The sequence below is a fragment of the Oryx dammah genome, unplaced genomic scaffold, assembly GCF_014754425.2.
Source record: "Oryx dammah isolate SB20612 unplaced genomic scaffold, SCBI_Odam_1.1 HiC_scaffold_28, whole genome shotgun sequence".
NCBI lineage: Eukaryota > Metazoa > Chordata > Mammalia > Artiodactyla > Bovidae > Oryx > Oryx dammah.
The window spans coordinates 6,935,042-6,958,035 of record NW_024070212.1 but is presented as its reverse complement, the minus strand read 5'-3'; the positions used below and the strand labels follow the sequence as shown (position 1 = coordinate 6,958,035).

Genomic DNA, 22,994 nt, shown 5'->3' with positions numbered 1-22,994 from the left:
GATGAGAGTCCAGAGTGTAAAGCGCCCCCCTGGGTGGGTGAGTGGAAAATGCGGTTGGAGTTAGAGATACGAGAACACAGCAGGGACTGGTGTCTCACCAGCCTCAGAGCACTGACATCAACTTTACAGGTCAGCCCTGCAAGAAGCATTCCCTCGGCTGGATCCTCCACCTCCAGCCACCAGGAAGCGAACCCCTCGGGCCCTGAAGACCACCCAGGACATGCTGATTTCGTCACAGCCTGTCCTAAGCAGTCTGGAGTATGGGACAGAGCTGGCATCTGGGCAGCCCCAGGTCTCGTCTTCCGCCCAACCCAGCCCAGCCGATGCTTCCCAGCCAGAGGCCACCACGGAGGTGGTGGACAGGGGTGACGCTCTGCCTAACGGAGAGGTTTCTGTGTCGGTACCTGACCTCATCCACAAAGACAGCCAGGACGACCCCAAGCTCAAGGTGACTGAGTGCCGAAGGGCCTCCTCTCCTGGCCTCATGGAGAGAAATGGCCTCAAACTCAGCCTGAGCCCCATCAGCCTGGCCGAGTCTCCGGAGGACAGCAGCCCACCTCCGCGGGCGCGGACCTCCAGCGTTGACAATGAGGGCCCTCACCCAGACCTGCTGTCCTTTGAGTAGAGCTGCTGAGCACCTCCCTCTGCCCCCTCCTCCTGGCCCTGCCCTCTCTCCTGCTGTCTGTCCCCCTTGCACAAGGCACGGCAGAGTGATTCTCCTGGTGATTGCAGGACCAAAGGTCCAAGTGGTTGTGTAGTCCAAGAGTCTGTCCATGGAATGGAAAAAGTACTCCCTTGGGTGCCATCCCAGCTCTGCATGCTGGCTGCATCCCTTGGATGTTGGGCCCCTCTGCTCCCACGGTGCCCTGGCTTCCCACTGGCGTGCAGGGCCAACAGCCCAGGATGAAGGCTGTTCTCTTTGCCTGTCTTCCAAATGCCACCTGCTCTTCTCTTTTCCTCACCCTCCTGGTTCCTTCCTTCTCCTCCCTGGGCGCCCAGAGGCCTCCTGCCTCAGGGGCAATCAGTTTAGATGGGGGATGCTGGGTTTGGCTTGGTGACGGGCCCAGACCCAGAAAGCTACACCAGAGCACAGCCCAGCCGCAGCTTTTCCTGGTCACAAGACAGTACAGGCCTCGGGCTGTCCCCTTGCCTCTGCCCGTGTGGATGCAGGCTGAGGGAGATGCTTATGCCTGAGACCCTGGGCAGCCTTGGCAGCCAGCATTCACACGGGATTCTCCTCTGGATGGGGAGCACAGTGAGCCCTCCCTGGGGCAGGGCATGGAACCAGCCGCCGAGGGCACCTGCCCAGCATGGGAGTGTCCAGAGGCTTTGGGAATGATGGTGCCCCAGCTACGCTTGTGCTCCCTGCCCAGGAGGAGGGACCCGGGCTTCCCGCGCTGTGCATGAAGACAGGGCTAGGCAGGCCCTGGCAGAAGCAGCAGAGCAAGTTCTGATGTCATTTGCGGGGGAGGGCATCCAGGGAGCTTGTCCCGAGAGAATGCGGAACAGTAGTGGAGAAGGCCGTGGAAAGAGGAGTCATAGGACTCAGAGCAGCTATGGGGCCTCACAGCCTGCCGAGATCTAGTTCCAGGCTCTAGCCGTGCCAAGTGTGAGGGTGAAGGTGAAGAGTGTGAGGACCAAGGTGGAGGGTGTGAGAGGCTGGAATGTGTGGGAGGCTGGGCAGGCTGCCCTTGAGGAGGAGGCAATCTGCTCTTGCCCTGAAGGCACTCTCTGTGCGCCTGCTCTGGGGTCTCTGTGACGGGCTGGCAGTGCCCCCGGCCCCACTGCTCCTGCCCTCCTGTGTTAACCCACCTCTGTGTTCCTGTCTCCCACCAGGAGTCCTGTCCTGCTGCTTTCCTGTGGCCAGGAGACCCTGTCAGGGGTTGATCCCAACCTTGGGGGCCTTTGCAGCGAGAAGAGAACGCACCTTTTCTTAAGCAGGGTGGCTGGTCCCCGGGAGAAGGCTGAGAGGGGCTCATCCGGCCAGAGCAGGGTCTTCATTCCTCTTCCTGCAATTCCTGCTGCCTCCTCCTTTTCTAGTCATCGCTTGGCTACCCCTTCCGGGCGCCCCAGAGCTCACTGCCCACTTCATCTCATCACCCAATTCCTGCTCCCCCTCACCACCTCTGTGGACCTGGGATTATCAGCGTGCAGGCTGCTCCTGCCCTGTGTGCTTGAGTCTGAGCCACACGGCCAGGCCACAGCTCTGCCACGGCCCTGTCTTTTCACAGCAAAGCTTTGTCTCCTCTTCCTCAGAAGGGTCCCAGCACCCCCCGGCACCTGGCAGGCCATTGAGAAGTGAGCAAGGCTGTTGCTGAATTGAGTCGATCCTGCCTTATTCCAGGAACATCACAAGGATGCGATATCTGCCCTCAATGCTCAGAAGTTCTTAGGACTAGCATTTTGGGGGCCTGTAAGTTTTCCCATATTGGCTTGAGGTTGTGCACAAAATACGGAGCTGAGGGTGGGGAACAGAGAACTAAACCCACATGCTGGGAGCTAGCCCACTTTCATCTGTACTTCCATACCAGAAGTTCAGTTTGCTTCTCATGGGAAACTTACTGAGTATCTACACTCTGGTCTGCTTCTCTCCCAGGGACCAGCGAGGCTCTGGCCGGGTGATATTGTAGCCATAGGTGCAGAGGTGGCAGGCCAGGGCTGGTTCAAACACCCTGCTGTCCGCTCCCCACCCAGATGCCACTCAGGTCCAGGAGTCAGCACAGGCATCCTGTCAGGCTGTCCCAGGACCATGGACAGGGCGACCCCAGCGTTCCTCAGACTCTGGTCCAGTGCTGAATGAGGGAGGGGCTGTGGGACCCTGTGTTAATGTCCAGGTGGCCTCTCTTTGGTCACCACCTCGGCCATTCTTCTGCACCAGCGGGTGAGGGAGCTCTCTGAGGCTAAAATCAAGTCCTAAAGGCTGCAGAGAGTGCCTGGTACTAGGGGACAAGGGGTTCCCAAAGGCCGACAGAAACAGCAATATCTATCCTGCCGAGGGCCCTGGCACAGACCAGCTGTCTATGCAAAACCCCACTTGGCTTCCTGTGTCCATCTCAACACCTGACCTTCCTGTAACTGCAACATGCTGTCACCCCTGACACGCACACACACACCCCTCAGGGTGACTCCAGCTTCTCTGGAGGCTGGACCCTGGGGTGGCCCAGTCTGCTCAAGGACAGGGCACCAAGGAGAAATGTCTTCTATGTCCTCAGAAGGGAGTGGGTCCGTGGAGTTTTTTTTCACATTCTAGTCCTACTCCCCTGTATCCCCATATCCAGCAATAGCTTTACCCTGACACATGCAAGGTGAGCTTCCAGAACCTGGCAAAAAGGTGGCATATTCATACTCCCCTGGCACAGAGAGAAATGTAATGTGTTAACAAATGTGGGTGATGAAGACCTTCTTGTAATCCATCAGATTTTAAAGAACAAAGAGGTTGGCCCCAGTTTAGGGGAAGAAGAATATTACAGAGCTATTCTGAGTATTTTCTAGAGATTTTATATTTATATTTTTAGTAATTTTCCGGTAGAAACTATACAATAAAATGATTTGGTTTGGTTTTGCTGGTTTGGTTTTTTCTCCTAACCAATGGGGAGTGGTTGGTTTTTCTGAAGGCTGACTTGTTCGCCGGCCTTTTGCTTTGTGAGGCTGGGAGTGTGAGCCATGACAGATCTCTAGCCCGAGACCTTGGGCGGAAATGGTCTCTGGGGATGTGCCCTTGTTTATTCCCCTAACTGGCTGGCCACCGTGGAAGTCTCCTTCCTCCAAATTGAACTGTGACCACCCGGTCGTCTACCTGGGGTCCATAGCCCTCTCCCATTGAGGCGGGAATGGAGCTGGGTGCACAGAGAGGGACCGCAGCTGCTGTCAGATTCCAAGTCATTAGTAATGTCAGGAAAACACCCAAAGCTGCTGATGTGGGCACTCACCCCAGACTACAGTAGCCCAGATGCTCCTTACTGAGAGAGCATGGCTTAGCGCAGTGCTGGCCTCAAGCCCCCTGGGTACCCCCGGCTGTCCCCTGACTGAATGACCTAGAGGACTCCCAGCTGAGAACCGACCATACCTTTAACCTCCTTGAAAGGGACAAAATGGAGAAAAGATAGGAAGAGAAAGGAAAAGAAGCCATATCCGTAACTAAAGGGGAAGGGATGGGCCCTTTCTGCCTAGCCCTGTCATTCTCCCCCGTGACGAGGCCTGAGACCCCTCCCTGGCTGCAATTAAAAAGCATCTCAGGCCTGAGGCTGTCTCCCGTCTTTTCTGCTATGAATTCCACTCCTGCACTTCCTTCCTCAGAGGAAGAAGACAATGGGGCTTCACTCTGCTTGCTTGCTCCGCAGTGGGGCTCAGAGTATTGTTCTGGGAAAGTACGGATAATGCAAAAACCAATCCAACATATTCCATGCATGGGAAAAGGCATTTTAAATACTTAACAGTAGCAACTTTTTCCTTCAAGTGTAAGCTGCAGTTTGGGCAACCGCTCCCATTGAGTAGCTTCAGGATTGACTTCTGCAGTCATTCAGGTGTGAAATGTGCCTTTCACATGCCTTTTCTTTTTCACTATTATGCAAAGCAATTATCTGGGGCTAAGATCAAATATGAAAAATCATAATGTAAAAATAAAAACTTTTTGAGGAAAATTTTAAGTGTGAAAAGGGATGTGAATATGTCACAGTTTCTTTAATACTGTGGTCTGAGCCTTTAGTCTAGAAGCTGGGGTAAAAGACCCAAGCCTGTTTGTGTACTAAGTGCTGTCTGGGGCCCATTGGTAACACTGGTGGAAAAGAGATCCCTGGTTGTCTCTCATGAGGCCCACAATGGACAGAGGAGCCTGGTGGGCTACAGTCCACGGGATTGCAGAGTCAGGCACGACTGGGCACCCAGGCATGCCCACCCACAGTTGGTGAGGGCACTGTGGAATCTGCCTTCCTGTTATACTTAACAGGCTGTGTTATTAACATAAGCTGTTACACAATGGAAGTATGGGGGTGGGGTGGTAATTTCAACTGAAAGTGTTTTTCCTCTGCCTGTAGTGATTGCTGAAGGAAATGAACAAATCACAGGTCATCAGGAAACTCACTTCATTCCTGAAGTCTGGTGGGGAACTCCTGTTGGGATTCAGAATTCATGGAATGACTGTAGCTAGTTCCAGATTGCACCTCAGATACTGCTCCAAACTCAGAGAGCTGCTTCCTGGTCAATTTGCTGTCAGACTTATTCAGAATCCTTTCAGAGTCTGTGAATCCTGGGAGTGTTCTAGAACCATCTGTGCTTCAATACCCTGTCTGCTCTCTACTCTCATCCCCACCACCACAGGGCTCCTGAGTTTGGTTTGCCACGTGCAGGCAGTCGCTCCTTGCCTTGGAGATTTGGGCCCTCAGGGTTTCCTGGGCTTCACTCGGCATTGCCCCTGCCGTGCCTACCACTCGGTTTGAGGTGCCCGTTCTGGAGCTCCCCACCCCCCGTTGTGGCTCCCTTCTGAGTGGGAACAAGTAATTAATTCCACACAAAGAAACTCAGCTCTCATAGAAGAATCCCCACCTCCCCCTAAACAGCTTCGTAAGTGCAGACAACATTTAATGTCATTCATCTCTCCCAAGGAAATCCACTCTGGAAACCTTCATTTCAGTTGTCCAGTGAAGCACCTTCGGGGACTTTCCCCTCCAGGGTGCCCTCCTCCCTGCTGCCGTTTGCACTGGGGCGTGCAATGAAAGCCTGGAGTCCCCTCCTCTGACTTCCCACTAATGAGAAAATTCCTCCGCGTTCGTATCTAGGGCCCGACACCCAGAGACACAAATCCTCTTTGTGTCCAGCTTATCTCCAGCTGCTGCCATGATAAATAGTGCAGCTCAAGGGAGCCTGGGCAAGCTGTACCCACGGAACAATCACTTGGTTACTGACCACACAGACAGGGAAGCCGGCTAGGGGAAACGTTTAGGGACCAACTCAGACACACCAGGCTGCTTTCCTGTGGGAGGTGCCTGAGGAATCTGTCTGTTTTGGGGTAGGGAACTGCCAGTGTTTCGCTCTCGGAAAAGACAAGAAAGAAAAAAGTCACCCAAAGCCAGAAGCCACCTCACAGCAAACTGCAACTTTTGTTTTGCGGTTTACCGTTTAACCAGTCTAGCAGTTGCCAATACCATGGGCTTGGCCTTGTGCCTTCAGGTTCCCTCGGTATTTGCCTAGGAACCTCTCTACACTCCTTTGTTATGCAACGCCCACCCTTTGAGCTGGTGGGTAAGTACAACAGGTGGCGCTAGTGGTAAAGAACCTGTCTGCCAGGGCAGGAGACACCTAAGATCCGCAGGTTCCGTCCCTGGGTCAGGGAGACCCCCTGGAGGAGGGCACAGGAACCCACTCCAGGATTCTTGCCTAGAGGATCCCATGGACAGAGGAGCCTGGTGGGCTACGGTCCATAGGGTCGCAAAGAGTGGGACACGACTGGAGCGACTTAGCATGCACGTAAATACAGCCAAGTGTTCAGCCTGCTTCATGGGCTAACTCGTGGCAACTTACAGCATCTCCCTATGGTTACTGTGGCGTGGTTCCAGTTGGTCCAGGCCACTGCCGGGCCAATAGAGGGATGGGAACACAACCCATCAGCCCTGCAACTCCAGCCAGGGAATGTACTCCCCCAGCATCCTAAGCCCACAGCCGATGGGCCCAGTTGCTGGATAGGAAAACTCAGAACAAGCTTGTTCTACCTTCCAGTCGGTCTCTGATTATCTGGTACACTTGCTCAATTAAAATCCTGGGTTCTCTGTGTCAAGAGCTCTCGGAAAGTCTTTGCAGCAGACCTGGTCAGTTTTCTGGAGGCTGGGCCAAGGTGTGGTATTTCTAGGAGCTGGGTCTTTGGGAGAGGCTGTGTAGGAAGGTGACCCCACATGTGATAAAGCTGAGGGAGGAGGTTGTGCTCATGGGCAGCAGCCGTGCCCGTGCCTCTCCCTCCATCCCTCTAATTCTTCAGTCAGCGTTTATGTAGGTGGTATAGATGTGACGAGGCTGTGGACTCTTCTGGGACGCCCATGGGAGAAGGCCAGCCTGGTTCTCTGTGCTCAGGACCATCCCCAATCCTGCCCAGCCTGGCTTGCCAGCTTCATCTGCCACTACTGCCTCTGTGTCCCAGGGCCCACACTCTAAACTGCTCAGAATCACTGCCGTGTCTTTGTTCAAGAATGTCCATCCACCTGGGCACCCCCGTCATCCTTTCCCTTCCTCTGACTTTGCCAGGCTCTTTGCCAGAATTCATCCTTCAGATTTCAGCTCAGGCATCCCTTCCTCTGGGATCCCTGCCCAGACCCCACCCCCAGTCCATCCTCCCCTCCTGGGTGGCACCCTCTGCCTTTCTCCCTGCTGGCACTTGCCACATGATATGAGCAGGAGCTGCCTCCTGCTGGCTCTCTCACAAGTCTCTGAACCCCACCAGGGCAGGGCCTTGTCGTCTTCTCTGACTCCTTGGTCCCTGGCACAGCACCCTGCATGTCACAGGAGCTTGATAAAGATGTGCCTTGAAATGAGCTAAACTCGAAGAACTCGTCCTCTGGTTTGGGAGATTTTATATACATCTGCACATACACACACAGGGCTTCCCAGGTGGCTCAGTGGTGAAGAATCCCCCTGCCAATGCAGGAGACGTGGATCCGATCCCTAGGTTGGGAAGATCCCCTGGAGAAAGAAATGGCAGCCCACTCCAATATCATTGTTTGGAGAAGCCAATGCACAGGGGAGCTTGGTGGGCTACAGTCCAAGTGGTTGCAGCATCAGACACGACTTAGTGACCAAGGACACACGAGCGTGCACACACGCAGTCTAGTGCTGAGTGGCATGGCCTAAGCCAGCCCCACCCCTCTCAGCTCCTCTCCAGGCCTCCCCCACAGGTGGTTTCTGTCCCTGATATCCGCTGCAGGGAAGGCTGGAGAGGCCATTTTCAAAGTGGAAGTGATGAGTGGACCAGTGTGTCGCTCATTTCTCTTCATCCAAAGCCTTCATCAATTCTGCCTCTGGACCGGTGGCACCTCATCATGCAGCCAGCAGAAGTAGGCACGCACGTCCAGCCTGATGTGAGAAGGGTCACACTCCAGCTCTGGTTTTGCCACTCCTCCAGCTGCTCTCAGGTCCAGTTCTTAAAATTCATACTTTACTATTCTAGGCTTATTTATTGATGCTTTATTATATTTCCAAAGCTCTTATATATTCCAGGAATTGTGCTAATCAATTTACATTAATTATCTCATTTGTTTTTCTCAATAGCCCTGCAAGGGAAGTCCTCCTAAGCCTGTTTTTCAGGTATAGACAAAACCGTACTGCAGTCAAAGAATTCACACACATGATCTCATTAACCCTTGTATCTTGTGAGGTGGTATTTCAGCCCCATTTTATAGATGGGTAAACTGAGATTGGGGCTTCCCCAGTGGCTCAGGGGATAAAAAAAATCTGCCTGAAGTGCAGGAGACACAGGAGACAAGGGTTTGATCCCTGGGTCAGGAAGAGTCCCTAGAGAAGGGAATGGCTAACCACTCCAGTCTTCTTGCTTGGAAAATCCTGTGGACAGAGGAGCCTGGTGGGCTATGGTCCATGGGTCACAAAGAGTCGGACACTACTGAGCGACTACCACTTTCACTTAGATTGAGGTGATGACTAAGCAGATTGCCTGAGTCTTCCAACTGATAAAAATATAGAGCTAGACCTGTAGGCCCAGGATTTTAGATTCCAGGAGCAGACAGCATCATCACCACATGGTTCTTCTCTATTTCCATCACACCAGTCTGATAAAATTTTCCCGGAAATGTTCATGGCCCAGAAATATCTTGTTGAGTTGGACCTGCTCCAGGGATGAATGTGATTTCATTAAACCCTGAATATTCATGTGGGATGGGAATTTAGAGACCCATTCACCAAATCCCTCATTTTATAAAGAGAAAACAGCAAGGACTACAGTTTTTTCAATATTAACCTGTCCTGGCATGGTCTCTGATTTCCCACAATAACTCTATGCAGTAAGACTTATTAACCCCATTTTCTAGATGAGGCTGGCCAGAGGCTTAGAGAGTTTCAGCAACTTGCCCAAAGTCACTCTACCAGTAAGTGACAGAGCTGATTGGTGCCTCTGGAAAACATCCATTCTGCAGGGTGTTGGTATGAATATGATCTAAGAATTGCACTCCAAGCAGGAGTGGCAGAAGTATTTCTATTGCATCTCAAATTGCAGACTCAAGGAAGGCTGGCTCGTACACTAATCCTGTTACTGACACTGGAGATTAAGCTTTCAAACGAGAGATGAGTATTACGAGCAGAATGTTTGGCCTTTTGTAGCTACCATAGTCCCTCAGCAGTGCTAAAACAACAAAAACTTCAGCTCAGTATCTGTTTTCTTGGTGGTTGTCTGACCTCTTGTGGCTGAGTTTAGGCATTGTAGTTTCTGGCAACTAGTTTTTCTAAGCAGCAGCTTTTCATGACAAAAGTAACATACATTTATGAGGTAAGTACTATCTCCTTTGGAAAGGCTTGTAAGTTTCCTAAGATCATTCAACAAATAGTATGTGAAAGGATAAATAAAACAGATGACACCTTTTTTTTTTTTACTAGGAATTCCATAGGAGAGAGAAAATAGAAGGGGAGGAAATCGTTGAAAAAAATGAGAATTCTCCAAAAGTATAGAAAGATTAAAATTTTAATACAATGGCATATAGACCTTCAAACAAGATGAGGAAGAAAAACTCAGACACATTTATAGCAAAATATAGGGTCAAAAAGAGAAACCACCTTTAAAGTTTCCAGAAAAAAAGATGGGCTGTAAAGGAGAATCAGGTTGACGTCAGACATCTCAAAAAGAATCCTAGATACAAAAAAATAGTGGCTCAATGTTTAATATTGTTGAAAGAAAAGGACACTAAGCCTATATATTCAGTTCAACTATCATCTGAATGAGTATAAACACTATTATGAAATATGTGTGTGTGTATTCAGTCATGTCCAACTCTTTGCAACTCCCTGGACTGTAGGTCACCAGGCTCCTCTCTCCATGGAAATTTTCCAGGCAAGAAAACTGGAATGGGTTTCCATTTCCTACTCCAAGGGATCTTCTTGACCCATTTGCAGGTGGATTCTTTACTGCTGGGTCACATGGGAAGCCCATTGTGAAGCATGTAAGACTGCAATGATTTACTTCTCAAAGACCATCTTTGAAAATATTCTTGGAGGAAATAGTCCAGTAAGAAAAGAAGTGAACTCAGACAAGTTCCATGTGTTTGTAAATACATAGGAAGTAACGATGAATAATTGATTCAGTTAATCTTACTATTACATAAATGGTAAAGGACTCAAAAGGAGTAGATAATAATAATAATTCAGACTTTAGATCAGAAAATGAGATGGGATTAACAATGGTGACAAAGTTATAGAGAAAAGCAAAACTACTCATTTTTAATAGGCTGTGGATAACCATCACCAAAAAACATTTTTTAATAGAGTTTTAAAATCAGTATGGTTAAAGGAGAAAAAAAAAAGAAAACAAAATATATATAAAATGGAAAGAACAGAGTAAGATCTTTCTCTTAGCTCAGGCTTCTGTAACAAAATATTCAATACCGTAGGTTGGGTGGGTTAAACAATGCACATTTTACTAGACTTTCTTGCAGGGTGGGAAGTCTGAGGTCACAGTGCTAGCAGACTCTGTGTCTGGTGAGGACCGCTTCCTGAGGTGCCGACAGCCGCCTTCCTGCCGTGTCCTCACAGGGCCTTTCCTCAGGGCTTGCAGGCCGAGAGAGAGCTCTGGTGTCTGGTCTTCCTCTTCTTGCAAGGGCCCTGAATCTCTTTTGAGGCCACAACCTTACCTAAACCCAGTTACTTCCCAAAGGCCCCACCTCCAAATACCATCAGATTGTGGGTCAGAGCTTCAACATGTGGCTTTGGGAGGCCAAAAACATTCAGTCCATGACAGTGGCAGAAATAAATTCAAATAGGACAATTTCTAATAAATATAAGGGTATCAAACTTACCAAACCAAAGGAGAAAAACTTAAATTGGAAAAAAACTAAATCCAGTAATATTTGTCTATAGAAGACAGGGTTAACACAAAAGATATGAAAAAACTTAAAAGCAAAGGGATAGAAAATTATATATTGAAAAGCATGGATGAAGAGAAAGTCAAGATAGCAATTTAAGTATGATAAAATAGACTTAAAAGCAAAAATTATGAGAAAAAGAGAAACCCTTCAAAAAAACACATTAAGGCGGCGGTCCTAAGATGGTGGAAGAATAGGATGGGGAGACCACTTTCTCCCCCACAAATTTATCAAAAGAACATTTAAACACTGAGAAAATTCCACAAAACAACTTCTGAACACCAGCAGAGGACATCAGGCACCCAGAAAAGCAGCCCATTGTCTTCGAAAGGAGGTAGGAAAAAATATAAAAGACAAAAAAAGAGACAAAAGAGGTAGGGACGGAGCTCCGTCCTGGGAAGGGAGTCTTAAAAAGAGAGAGGTTTCCAAACACCAGGAAACACTCTCACTGCCGAGTCTGTGGCGAGCCTTGGAAGCACAGAGGGCAACATAACAGGGAGGAAAAGTAAATAAATAATTAAACCCCACAGATTACAGGCCCAACGGTAACTCCCCCAGCGGAGAAGCAATGCAGACGCCTGCACCTGCCATTAGCAATCGGGGGCTGGGCAGGGAGGCACGGGCTGCATTGCTTAGAGTAATGACCGACTGGGCCTGAATGCCCCGAGGGCAATCTGAACAAACTAACTTGGGCTAGCACACCGGACTGTGGGATAGCTACCACGCGAAAAGCCCTAAGACACTGCCAGGCCCGCTCACAGAACAAAGGACTGAACACAACTAGCCTGCTGCAGACCATCCCCCTCCGGTGACAGGCAGCCAGAGCCAGAAGGGGGCAATCGCAGCCCCAGAGAGGCATTATCTACCAAACTGCAAGCAGGCTTCTTTGCTAACTAAGACTTCTTGTGATTCTGGACAGTCAACATCTGCCTGAGAAGGTGCGCCAGTTGTACACTCAGAAAACTGAGCGGCAGGGACGGGGAAGGCAATAAGTCACAGCGACTGTGTTTGCCAAACACCTAATCACCTGAGCTGCTCGGACCTGGGAAGGGCACAAAACGCAGGCCAAATCAAGTCTGCGCCTCTGAGGACTACCCGAGTGCCTGAACCTGAGCGGCTTAGGCCTGGGAGGTGCATGCAGCCCAGGGCTGGCCTCGGACAGTTCGCGGCAGAGCAACCTAGAGCCTGAGCAGTGTGGACAGGGAGGGTACACGTGCCATGAGCAGGGGCAGGCCCAGTGTGGCTGAGGCACTGTGAGCACACGCCAGTGTTATTTGTTTGCAGCGTCCCTCCCTCCCCACAGCACGACTGAACAAGTGAGCCTAAAAAAATGTCCACCACTGCCCCTTTTGTGTCAGGGAGGAAATCAGGCACTGAAGAGACCAGCAAACAGAAGAAGTTAAAACAGAGGGAACTACCTTGGAAGTGACAAGTGCAATAGATTAAAACACTGTCGTTAGTACTGACTACATAGCAAGGGGCCTATAGATCTTGAGAAATATAAGCCGGACCAAGGAACTATCCAAAAATGAACTGACCCCACAATACCCATAGCACCAGAGAAAGTCCTAGATATATTTTTACTATTTTTACAATCATTCTCTCTTCTTTTAAATTTTTAAAAAATTTTAAGTCCTCTATTACTCCTTTTCACTTTTACAACCTATTACTTTGCAAAAAAAAATACGCTATTTTTTAAAAAGCAAACTTCAGATATATATATATATGTATGTTTTTATAATTTTTGTGACTTTTTTTCTTCTTTCTTTTTTTTCTTTTCTTTAATATTGTATTTTTGAAATTTCAAACTCTACTCTAGATTTTTAATCTTTGCTTTTTGGTATTTGTTATCAATTTTGTACCTTTAATAACCCAATCTTCAGTACCTATTTTTACTTGGGAGCAAGACTACTGGCTTGACTGCTCTCTTCCCCTTTGGACTTTTCTTTATCTCCACCAGGTCGCCTCTGTCTCCTCCCTACCCCCTCTCTTCTCTGCCCAACTCTGTGAATCTCTGTGTGTCCCAGATGGTGGAGAACACTTAGGGAACTGATTACTGGCTGAATCTGTCTCTCTCCTTTTGATTCCCCCCTTTTATCCTCCTCACCACCTCTGTCTCCTTCCTCCCTCTTCTCTTCTCTGTATAACTCCGTGAAATCTCTGAGCGGTCCAGACTGTGGAGTGCACATAAGGAAGTGATTACTGGCTAGCTTGCTCTCTCCTCTATTGATTCCACCTCATCTTATTCGGGTCACCTCTAACTCCCTCCTCCCTCTTCTCTTCTCCATGTAACTCTGTGAACCTCTCTGGGTGTCCCTCACTGTGAAGAAACTTTTCATCTTTAACCTAGATGTTTTATCAGTGGTGCTGTACAGAAGGAGAAGTCTTGAGACTACTGTAAAAATAAGACTGAAAACCAGAAGCAGGAGGCTTAAGTCCAAATCCTGAGAACACCAGAGAACTCGACTCCAGGGAACATTAATTGACAGAAGCTCATCAAATGCCTCCATACCTAAACTGAAACCAAGCACCACCCAAGGGCCAACAAGTTCCAGAGCAAGACATACCACGCAAATTCTCCAGCAACACAGGAACACAGCCCTGAGCTCCAATATACAGGCTGCCCAAAGTTACGCCAAAACCATTGACATCTTGTAACTCATTACTGGACACTTCATTACACTCCAGAAAGAAGAAATCCAGCTCCACCCACCAGAACACCGACACAAGATTCCCTAACCAAGAATCCTTGACAAGCCACCTGTACAACCCCACCCACAGCGAGGAAACTCCACAATAAAGAGAACTCCACAAACTGCCAGAATACAGAAAGGCCACCCCAAATTCTGCAATATAAACAATATGAAGAGACAGAGGAATACCCAGCAGGTAAATGAACAGGATAAATGCCCACCAAATCAAACAAAAGAGGAGGAGATTGGGAGTCCACCTGAAAAATAATTCAGAATAATGATAGTGAAAATGATCCAAAATCTTGAAATCAAAATAAAATCACAGATAAATAGCCTGGAGACAAGGATTGAGAAGATGCAAGAAAGGTTTAACAAGGATCTAGAAGAAATAAAAAAGAGTCAATATATAATGAATAATGCAATAAATGAGATCAAAAACACTCTGGAGGGAACAAATAGTAGAATAACAGGCAGAAGATAGGATTAGTGAAGTAGAAGATAGAATGGTAGAAATAAATGAATTAGGAAAAAAGAAAAACGAATTAAAAGAAATGAGGACAATCTCAGAGAGCTCCATGACAGTGTTAAATGCCCCAACATTCGAATCATAAGAGTCCCAGAAGAAGAAGACAAAAAGAAAGACCATGAGAAATACTTGAGGAGATAATAGTTGAAAACTTCCCTAAAATGGAGAAGGAAATAATCACCCAAGTCCAAGAAACCCAGAGAGTCTCAAACAAGATAAACCCAAAGCGAAACACCCCAAGACACATATTAATCAAATTAACAAAGATCAAATACAAAGAATAAATATTAAAAGCAGCAAGGGAAAAACAACAAATAACACACAAGGGGATTCCCATAAGGATAATAGCTGATCTTTCAATAGAAACTCTTCAGGCCAGGAGGGAATGGCAGGACACACTTAAAGTGATGAAAGAATATAACCTACATCCCAGATTACTGTACCCAGCATGGATCTCATTCAAATATGAAGGAGAAATCAAAAGCTTTACAGACAAGCAAAAGCTGAGAGAATTCAGCACCACCAAACCAGCTCTCCAACAAATGCTAAAGGATATTCTCTAGACAGAAAACACAAGAAGGGTGTATAAACTCGAACCCAAAACAATAAAGTAAATGGCAACGGGATCATATTTATCAATAATTACCTTAAACATAAATGGGTTGAATGCCCCAACCAAAAGACAAAGACTGGCTGAATGGATATAAAAACAAGACCCTTACATATGTTGTCTACAAGAGACCCACCTTGAAACAAGGGACACATACAGACTGAAAGTGAAGGGCTGGAAAAAGATATTCCATGAAAATAGAGACCAAAAGAAAGCAGGAGTAGCAATACTCATATCATATAAAATAGACTTTAAAACAAAGGCTGTGAAAAGAGACAAAGAAGGACACTACATAATGATCAAAGGATCAACCCAAGAAGAAGACATAACAATTATAAATATATATGCACCCAACATAGGAGCACCTCAACACGTAAGACAAATGCTAACAAGTATGAAAGGGGAAATTAACAATAACACAATAATAGTGGGAGACTTTAATACCCCACTCACACCTATGGATAGATCAACTAAACAGAAAATTAACAAGAAAACACAAACTTTAAATGATACAATAGACCAATTAGACCTAATTGATATCTATAGGACATTTCACCACAAAACAATGAATTTCACCTTTTTCTCAAGCACACACAGAACCTTCTCCAGGATAGATCACATCCTGGGCCAGAAATCTGGCCTTGGTAAATTCAAAAAAATTGAAATCATTCCAAGCATCTTTTCTGACCACAATGCAGTAAGATTAGAGGTCAATTACAGGAGAAAAACTATTAAAAATTCCAACATATGGAGGCTGAACAACATGCTGCTGAATAACCAAAAAATCACAGAAGAAATAAAAAAAGAAATCAAAATATGCATAGAAACGAATGAAAATGAAAACACAACAACCCAAAACCTATGGGACACTGTAAAAGCAGTGCTAAGGGGAAGGTTCATAGCAATACAGGCATACCTCAAGGAACAAGAAAAAAGTCAAATAAATAACCTAACTCGACACCTAAAGCAACTAGAAAAGGAAGAAATGAAGAACCCCAGGGTTGGTAGAAGGAAAGAAATCTTAAAAATTAGGGCAGAAATAAATGCAAAAGAAACAAAAGAGACCATAGCAAAAATCAACATAGCCAAAAGCTGGTTCTTTGAAAGGATAAATTAAATTGACAAACCATTAGCCAGACTTATTAAGAAACAAAGGGAGAAAAATCAAATGAACAAAATTAGAAATGAAAATGGAGAGATCACAGCAGACAACACAGAAATACAAAGGTTCATAAGAGACTATTATCAGCAATTATATGCCAATAAAATGGACAACATGGAAGAAATGGACAAATTCTTAGAAAAGTACAACTTTCCAAAACTGAACCAGGAAGAAATAGAAAATCTTAACAGACCCATCACAAGCATGGAAATTGAAACTGTAATAAGAAATCTTCCAGCAAACAAAAGCCCAGGTCCAGACGGCTTCACAGCTGAATTCTACCAAACATTTAGAGAAGAGCTAACACCTATCCTACTCAAGCTTTTCCAGAAAATTGCAGAGGAAGGTAAACTCCAAACTCTTTCTATGAGGCCACCATCACCCTAATACTAAAACCTGACAAAGATGCCACACACAAAAAAAGAAAAATACAGGCCAATATCACTGATGAACATAGATGCAAAAATCCTTAACAAAATTCTAGCAATCAGAATCCAACAACACATTAAAAAGATCATATATCATGACCAAGTGGGCTTTATCCCAGGGATGGAAGGATTCTTCAATATCCACAAAGCAATCAATATAATAAACCACACTAACAAATTGAAAAATAAAAGACATATGATTAGCTCAATAGATTCAGAGAAAGCCTTTGACAAAATTCAATATCCATTTATGATAAAAACTCTCCAGAAAGCAGGAATAGACAGAACATACCTCAACATAATAAAAGCTATATATGACAAACCCACAGCAAACATTATCCTCAATGGTGAAAAATTGAAAGCATTTCCCCTAAAGTCAGGAACAAGACAAGGGTGCCCAGTTTAACTGCTACTATTCAACATAGTTCTGGAAGCTTTGGCCACAGCAATCAGAGCAGAAAAAGAAATAAAAGGGATCCAAATTGGAAAAGAAGAAGTAAAACTCTCATTGTTTGCAGATGACATGGTCCTCTACACAGAAAACCCTAGACTCCACCAGAAAATTACTAGAGCTAATCAATGAATATAGTAAAGTTTCAGGATATAAAATCAACACACAGAAATCCCTTGCATTCCTATACACTAATAATGAGAAAATAGAAAGAGAAATTAAGGAAACAATTCCATTCACCACTGCAAATAAAAGAATAAAATACTTAGGAATATATCTACCTAAAGAAAATAAAGATCTATATATAGAAAACTGTAAAACAAATCAAAGAAATCAAAGAGGACACTAATAGATGGAGAGATATACCATGTTCATGGATCAGAAGCATCAATATAGTGAAAATGAGTATACTACCCAAAGCAATCTATAGATTCAATGCAATCCCTATCAAGCTACCAACGGTATTTTTCACAGAGCTAGAACAAATAATTTCACAATTCGTATGGAAATACAAAAAACCTCGAATAGCCAAAGCAATCTTGAGGAAGAAGAATGGAACTGGAGGAATCACCTGCCTGACTTCAGGCTCTACTACAAAGTGCCAGTCATCAAGACAGTATGGTACTGGCACAAAGACAGAAATATAGATCAATGGAACAAAATAGAAAGCCCAGAGATAAATCCATGCACCTATGGACACCTTATCTTTGACAAAGGAGGCAAGAATATCCAATGGATTAGACAATCTCTTTAACAAGTGGTGCTGGGAAAATTGGTCAACCACTTGTAAAAGAATGAAACTAGAACACTTTCTAACACCTTACACATAAATAAACTCAAAATGGATTAAAGATCTAAATGTAAGACCAGAAACTATAAAACTCCTAGAGGAAAACAGGCAAAACACTCTCTGACATAAACCACAGCAGGATCCTCTATGACCCACCTCCCAGAATATTGGAAATAAAAGCAAAAATAAACAAATGGGACCTAATTAAACTTAAAAGCTTCTGCACATCAAAGGAACCTATAAGCAAGGTGAAAAGACAGCCTTCAGAATGGGAGAAAATAATAGCAAATGAAGCAACTGACAACTAATCTCAAAAATATACAAGCAACTCCTCCAGCTCAATTCCAGAAAAATAAAAGACCCAATCAAAAAATGGGCCAAAGAACTAAACAGACATTTCTCTAAAGAAGACATACAGATGGCTAAGAAACACATGAAAAGCTCTACATCACTCATTATCAGAGAAATGCAAATCAAGACCACAATGAGGTACCATTTCATGCCAGTCAGAATGGCTGTGATCCAAAAGTCTACAAGCAATAAATGCTGGAGAGGGTGTGGAAAAAAGGGAACCCTGTTACACTGTTGGTGGGAATGCAAACTAGTACAGCCACTATGGAGAACAGTGTGGAGATTCCTTTAAAAACTGGAAATAGAACTGTCATATGACCCAGCAATCCCACTGCTGGGCATACACACTGAGAAAACCATAAATGAAAGAGACACGTGTACCCCAATGTTCATCGCAGCACTGTTTATAACAGCCAGGACATGGAAGCAACCTAGATGTCCATCAGTAGATGAATGGATAAGAAAACTGTAGTACATATACACAATGGAGTATTACTCACCCATTAAAAAGAGTTTGAAGCAGTTTTAATGAGGTGGATGAAATTGGAGCCTATATTACAGAGTGAAGTAAGCCAGAAAGAAAAACACCAATACAGTATCAGTTCAGTTCAGTTCAGTCACTCAGTCATGTCCGACTCTTTGCGACCCCATGAATCGCAGCACGCCAGGCCTGCCTGTCCATCACCAACTCCCAGAGTTCACTCAGACTCACGTCCATCGAGTCAGTGATGTCATCCAGCCATCTCATCCTCTGTCATCCCCTTCTCCTCCTGCCCCCAATCCCTCCCAGCATCAGTCTTTTCCAATGAGTCAACTCTTTGCATGAGGTGGACAAAGTACTGGAGTTTCAGCTTTAGCATCATTCCTTCCAAAGAAATCCCAGGGCTGATCTCCCTCAGAATGGACTGGTTGGATCTCCTTGCAGTCCAGGGCACTCTGAAGATTCAATATGGTAACAATAACCCTGTATGCAAGATAGCAAGAGAGACACAGATGCATAGAACAGTCTTTTGGACTGGGGTGGGATGATTTGGGAGAATGGCATTGAAACATCTATAATATCATATATGAAATGAATCGCCAGTCCAGGTTCAATGCATAATACCAGATGCTTGGGGCTGGTGCACTGGGATGACCCAGAGGGATGGTACGGGGAGGGAGGAGGGAGGAGGGTTCAGGATGGGGAACAGGTGTATACTTGTGGCGGATTCATTTGATGTATGGCAAAACCAATACAATATTGTAAAGTAATTAACCTCCAATTAAAATAAATAAATTTACATTAAAAATTTAAAAAAACATATTAAGAAAAAATAGTTATTAAAAATACATACATCTAAAAAGATAACCTCAAAATAGCAGAACTATGAAGACATATATATGTCAATATAATATATGTCAATTATTATAATTAGAAAACTAAACTATTATATATTGGGTTAAAATGAGAGACTTTTCTCTTTGATAAATTCAATAGAAGAAAAATAAGAACATCTATAAAAAATAAAAATATTTGTCTTCTATGGTCTATAATATTGAATACATTTGGTGGCATTTGTGAAGATAGTGTTAAAATGGATAGAAAAAACAACTTTTTCCTAACAAAATGTTCCACAGGATGTTCACATATGCCAGGTAATCAACAAAGCCTCAGAAATCACATCAAATTATGTTAAATCTCGTACTGTATAGTTTGCAACCTTTACTCAAGTGAAAACTAAACTACATGTTTGAAAAAATTACAAACTACTATTCTCTTTGATTAAAAATACCTTGACCTGGACAGCAATAAAAACCATGTTAAAATTTGTGGGGTACAGATCAAGTAGTACTATGAGATAAATTCATAGCTTTAAAATGTACTTATTACAAAACAATAAATATTGAAGATAAGCCAGATAAGCTGAAAAATGATGATAAAATTCAGTGAAATAGAGAATACCAATCTAAAAAACAGTAACAAATTAAAACTAAAAGCTGACTTTAAAAGGACAATTAAGATCCATAAAATTGATTAGTAAAAAGAGTTAGATGCAAATAAAATACAGAGTGAATAAGAAGATATAATGTTTTTAAGATTAATAATAGTATTAACTATATGCCAACAATTTAAAAACTTAGACAAAATTTATAAAATTCCTGGAAAAACAAAGAATGCCAAATTTGGGAAGATAATTGAATAAACCATTGAGCATTAAAGATACTGTTTTGACCAAAGTGTTTGTTTGGGTGTTTTCATAAAAACCTCAATGAACTTTTCGGTAACCCAATATTTAAAGAGTAATAAGAGATGCCCTATACTTCTTTACCAAAACTTCAAACTCAGTTTTATAAGAGTATTAATGAGCTTTCAAACAACACATAGACTTTTCCTTACAAAGCTGTTATAAAAAAATAGAAAAAAGATAAAGACTGCTTCATCCACTCTTCATGATTAGCATAACCAGGATTCAACAAATTATAGTTCTGTTTGGTTTATGAGTTTTAATGCGAAAATCTTAAATGAAATAACTTACTGAATCCAATAGTTTATTAAAAATAATGTAAAGTGATTAAGTTAAGCAATAGAAGCATGGTATAAGTTAAGAATTTAATGTAATTTACCTCTATAACGGAATGAGGACTGAAGGAATGTGGCTATCTCTGTAGATACAGAAGCAAATCACTTAATACATTTCAAAACATTTTTGATAAAACTAAAGTAGCTTTCTTAAAGGCTACAATAAACATTGTGCATAAGTGGAGAAAATGACTAAGCATTTCACACAATATGGGAACAACACAAGAATGCTGACATTCTGATCCGTATTTAATGTATACTGGAAGACCTAGCCAACTGAGTGAACACAGAAAATAAATAAAATACATAAGGGTTGAAAGGAAGGAGAACAAAATGCTATCATTTGTAGCTGACAAGATCATTTACATAGAATTTACAGATTAATTTACAGTAGAATCAACAGATAAACCAGGACATCTAACAAGAGCATAAGCAGTTTGCTACTGTCATAGTCTATTAGAAGTGTAATAAAATATATGACTTAAAGTCATAAACAACTGAAAATAGGAATCAACCTAACAGAATATACAGGACTTCCACAGTGAAAATTTATGATTTCATTCAAGACCAAAATAGCTGGCATGAATAAATAGAGGAGCATGTTTATACATGGGAAAACATCACAAGAATTTCAGTTCTCCTCCATCTGCAAGTTTACTCAAAATCCCAGCAAGATGTTTTGAGAAACTTATTTATTCTAAAATGTATGTGGAGGAATCAAGGTACACAAATAGCTTAAATGATTTTTTAAAAATGATTGCTTATCCTAACAGACAATTACAAAGAACAGTTGTGGTATAAAGAAGAAACCATAAACCAGAGGAGGGAAAATGGATTATTAAGCAGGTATAAATCAGAAAACCACTTCAATATATTTGGAAAAATACAAAGCTGGATTCTTACCTCTCACCATGGACAAAGCTTAACCCCAGATTCATCCTTTATTCAACAAATATTTATTGAGCATCTACTAGGAATGAAGGACTTTTCTAACACTGGATATATGCCACTGAAAAAGGCAAAAGTCCCTGCTATTGTTAAAACCCTTAGTGTAGAAGGTAAAAGTATAATGCCAGTAGACACTTGGAGTGGGGAAGGGCTTGTAAAACAGGGATCAAAAAGCACAAAGCATAAGGCAAAAAAGCACTTAATGGGCTTGATTGTGTCATAATTAAAGCTGAGTACACTTTATGACCCACCCACATAGTCCAGAGGAAGCCTCTTACATGTCCATAAAGAGAGGCTGTTCATTACAGTGTTGTTCCTAGTGTCAGGGAGTTGGAACCAACTTAGATGTCTGTCTCTAGAGAGATGAGAAAACAGAATGTGATGGGTGCATGCTGTGGAATACCATGCATGAGTTAGAGGCACTGGGTTAGATGTACACTCAACAGTAAGGAATAGAACGAATCATTAGTTTAGGGGAAACTGAGGGGGAAAAAAAGTAATAACAGAATTGGAGCAATAGCGCTATATCATGTATGTAAATATAAAAGAGATACAGTCTCAACCAAATCTGTATATTCTACAAGAGAGCATACATGTAAGTAAAGTGGAAAAAAGCATTAGTTGCTTAGTCCTGTCTGACTCTTTGTGACCCTGTGGACTGTAGCCCACCAGGTTCCTCCATCCCTGGAATTTTCCAGGCAAGAGTACTGAAGTGGGTTGCCATTTCCTTCTCCAGGGGATCTTCCTGATCCAGGGATTGAAACTGGGTCTCTTGAACATTGCAGGCTGATTCTTTACCATCTGAGCCTCCAGGGAAGCCCATATATACAAGGGCATGTATCAAATAGTACAGAGCTGGTTCCATTGGAATGGGAATGAGGGATGAAGGGAAGAAGAATGAATGTGTCTTATATGGATGGATAGTGATAATGAGTTAAGAATTAAATAATGTGATTAACTCAACTCTCCATTCCTAAGTGATTTGGACCCCAGAAGACGGAGGACTGTTTGAACGTAGGATAGCTCCAGTGGGCTCTAGGTTCTTCCTGCATTGAGTTCTTCCTACATTTGGCTAAAAGTGCCTTCTTGTAAACACCCAGCCACTAGTCTGAGTTCTTCTGTCTGGCATCATACCCAGTGAGTCTTCTGTTCACCCTTTCACAGAACGGCCTGCCAACATTGAAACAGCTGCTGTAGTTTATTGTCTTCCCTCTTCCAGTCCCACATACTCAGATCTTTCAGCTGTTCTTCATATGACCTGTTCACGGTCTTCTAAATTTCAGGGAACTATGCAGTGACATCCACATCAACTATTAAATGTGCCTTGCTCGCTTGAGAAATATGGCTGAAATCCCACCAGGGATCAAGCTCCTTGTAAGGTGCTATGCATAGGTGCTCAGGAAAAAAGGAAA

General features: G+C 44.0%; 1 protein-coding gene across 2 annotated transcripts in view; it reads left to right on the top strand.

Moving 5' to 3' along the window:
• The window catches only part of LOC120855527 (carboxyl-terminal PDZ ligand of neuronal nitric oxide synthase protein-like), a 360,532-nt gene extending 356,972 nt beyond the window's left edge, over positions 1-3,560 (top strand). For both annotated transcript variants that reach the window (XM_040230013.1, XM_040230012.1), the window contains exon 12: positions 130-3,560. In XM_040230013.1, the coding sequence (XP_040085947.1) occupies positions 130-625 (496 nt within the window). In that variant the 3' untranslated portion in view covers positions 626-3,560. The remainder of the gene's footprint in view (positions 1-129) is intronic.
• Positions 3,561-22,994: the final 19,434 nt, after the last annotated feature.